This window comes from Macrobrachium nipponense, chromosome 41, assembly GCF_015104395.2.
Source record: "Macrobrachium nipponense isolate FS-2020 chromosome 41, ASM1510439v2, whole genome shotgun sequence".
Taxonomy (NCBI): domain Eukaryota; kingdom Metazoa; phylum Arthropoda; class Malacostraca; order Decapoda; family Palaemonidae; genus Macrobrachium; species Macrobrachium nipponense.
In genome coordinates, this window is record NC_061102.1 from 7,370,803 (window position 1) to 7,372,408 (window position 1,606).

Genomic DNA, 1,606 nt, shown 5'->3' on the forward strand with positions numbered 1-1,606 from the left:
TTGAGTAGTGAGCCAGTCTTACACAGTCCTAATTTTTCTAAACCCTTCTCTTTGCAAGTAGACGCTTGCGACACGGGTGCTGGAGTCTTCCTGCAGGAAATTGATGGGGTACTCCACCCAATAGGATACACCTCCAGTAGCTTCAAGCCTCATCAGCTGTCCTACAGTACCATAGAGAAGGAGCTTTTAAGTTTGGTTCTTGTTCTCCAAAAGTTTGAATGTTATCTACAAGGAGCTCCCGTCATCCATGTCTATACGGACCACAACCCCCTCACCTTTCTTGAGCGCACCAAGGCCCATAATCAGCGCTTACTAAGATGGGCTTTATATCTTCAAAACTTCAACCTTTAAATAAAGCACCTCAAGGGCAGTGACAACGTATTTGCTGATGCCTTGTCACGGGCCCATTCTCAACCTTCTCCGGAGATGTAAGGTGTTTAACTTTGATCAAGCCACTCCGCTGGGCTTGATCCTCTAGGGGGAGGTATTACACCTTCCACATTATTGTAATTATTGTATATATTTTGCCTGACTGTTTTCCCCTGTATACCACTTTCCTTTGTCCTTTCCCAGAAACTTGTTGGCCTTGTTTCACACTCCTTGTTCTTACTTGCTCCGCCCATCCTAAATTTCTTCGACCCCTAAATGTAATTTTGAATCAGTCTCCACTCAGCAACTAAACCAAGGACTTTGGTGTCCGGCAGGGAAGCAGTCCACTTTATTGTGATGTATCTATAACCTAAGTATAAGGGTTTAATAACTAATTCTGCTTTTGTTTCAAGTTTTCTTAATTTCCAGTGTGATTACTTTTCGAGACGTGGTTGTCATTTGTCATTTATTTTGTCCTATTGTGTCATTCCTGTCCTTTATGGTATTTGTGTTCCTTTTATATTGACGTTAAGTCTAATTGCAATGTTTTGTAAATAATTTTTGCATTTTTATATTTAAATCTTGTTAGATCGTATTCTCATTCAAATTCCTTTATTTTGTATTATTATGGTCCATTGAACCCACCTGCTAAAACGGTAAATTACCCTTCTCTCTCACGACTGTAATAATAATATATATATATATATATATATATATATATATATATATATATATATATATAGTATATATAGATAGATAGATAGATAGATAGATAGATAGATAGATAGATAGATAGATAGATAGATAGATAGATAGATAGATAGATATATATATATATATATATATATATATAGATATATATATATATATATATATATATAATATATATATATATATATATATATATATATATATATATATATATATATATATATATATATTATATATATATATATATATATATATATATATATATATATATATATATATATATATACATATGTAAATACAAACACAGTTCGCTCAACGTGGATATCTTTATATCAAAACGACGTACATATAGAAATGAATTTAAGTCTATTTCAAAACATTCAAACATTCAAAGGAGAAACATTGTTCAGTATTATATTCGTCATAAAATTAAATTGGCAAATGGCAACATAAACTTACATGCGCTGTGTAGTTACCCTGCACGCTCAAAGACAATGATATAGTTCACAATGTATATATATGCACT

At 32.4% G+C, this 1,606-nt stretch overlaps 1 protein-coding gene across 1 annotated transcript in view; it reads right to left on the reverse strand.

The window, feature by feature from the left end:
- Positions 1-361: 361 nt before the first annotated feature.
- The window catches only part of LOC135212409 (cell adhesion molecule Dscam2-like), a 44,210-nt gene continuing 42,965 nt past the window's right edge, over positions 362-1,606 (reverse strand). The window contains exon 7 of the mRNA XM_064245780.1: positions 362-474. Coding sequence (XP_064101850.1) covers positions 362-474 — 113 coding nt within the window. The remainder of the gene's footprint in view (positions 475-1,606) is intronic.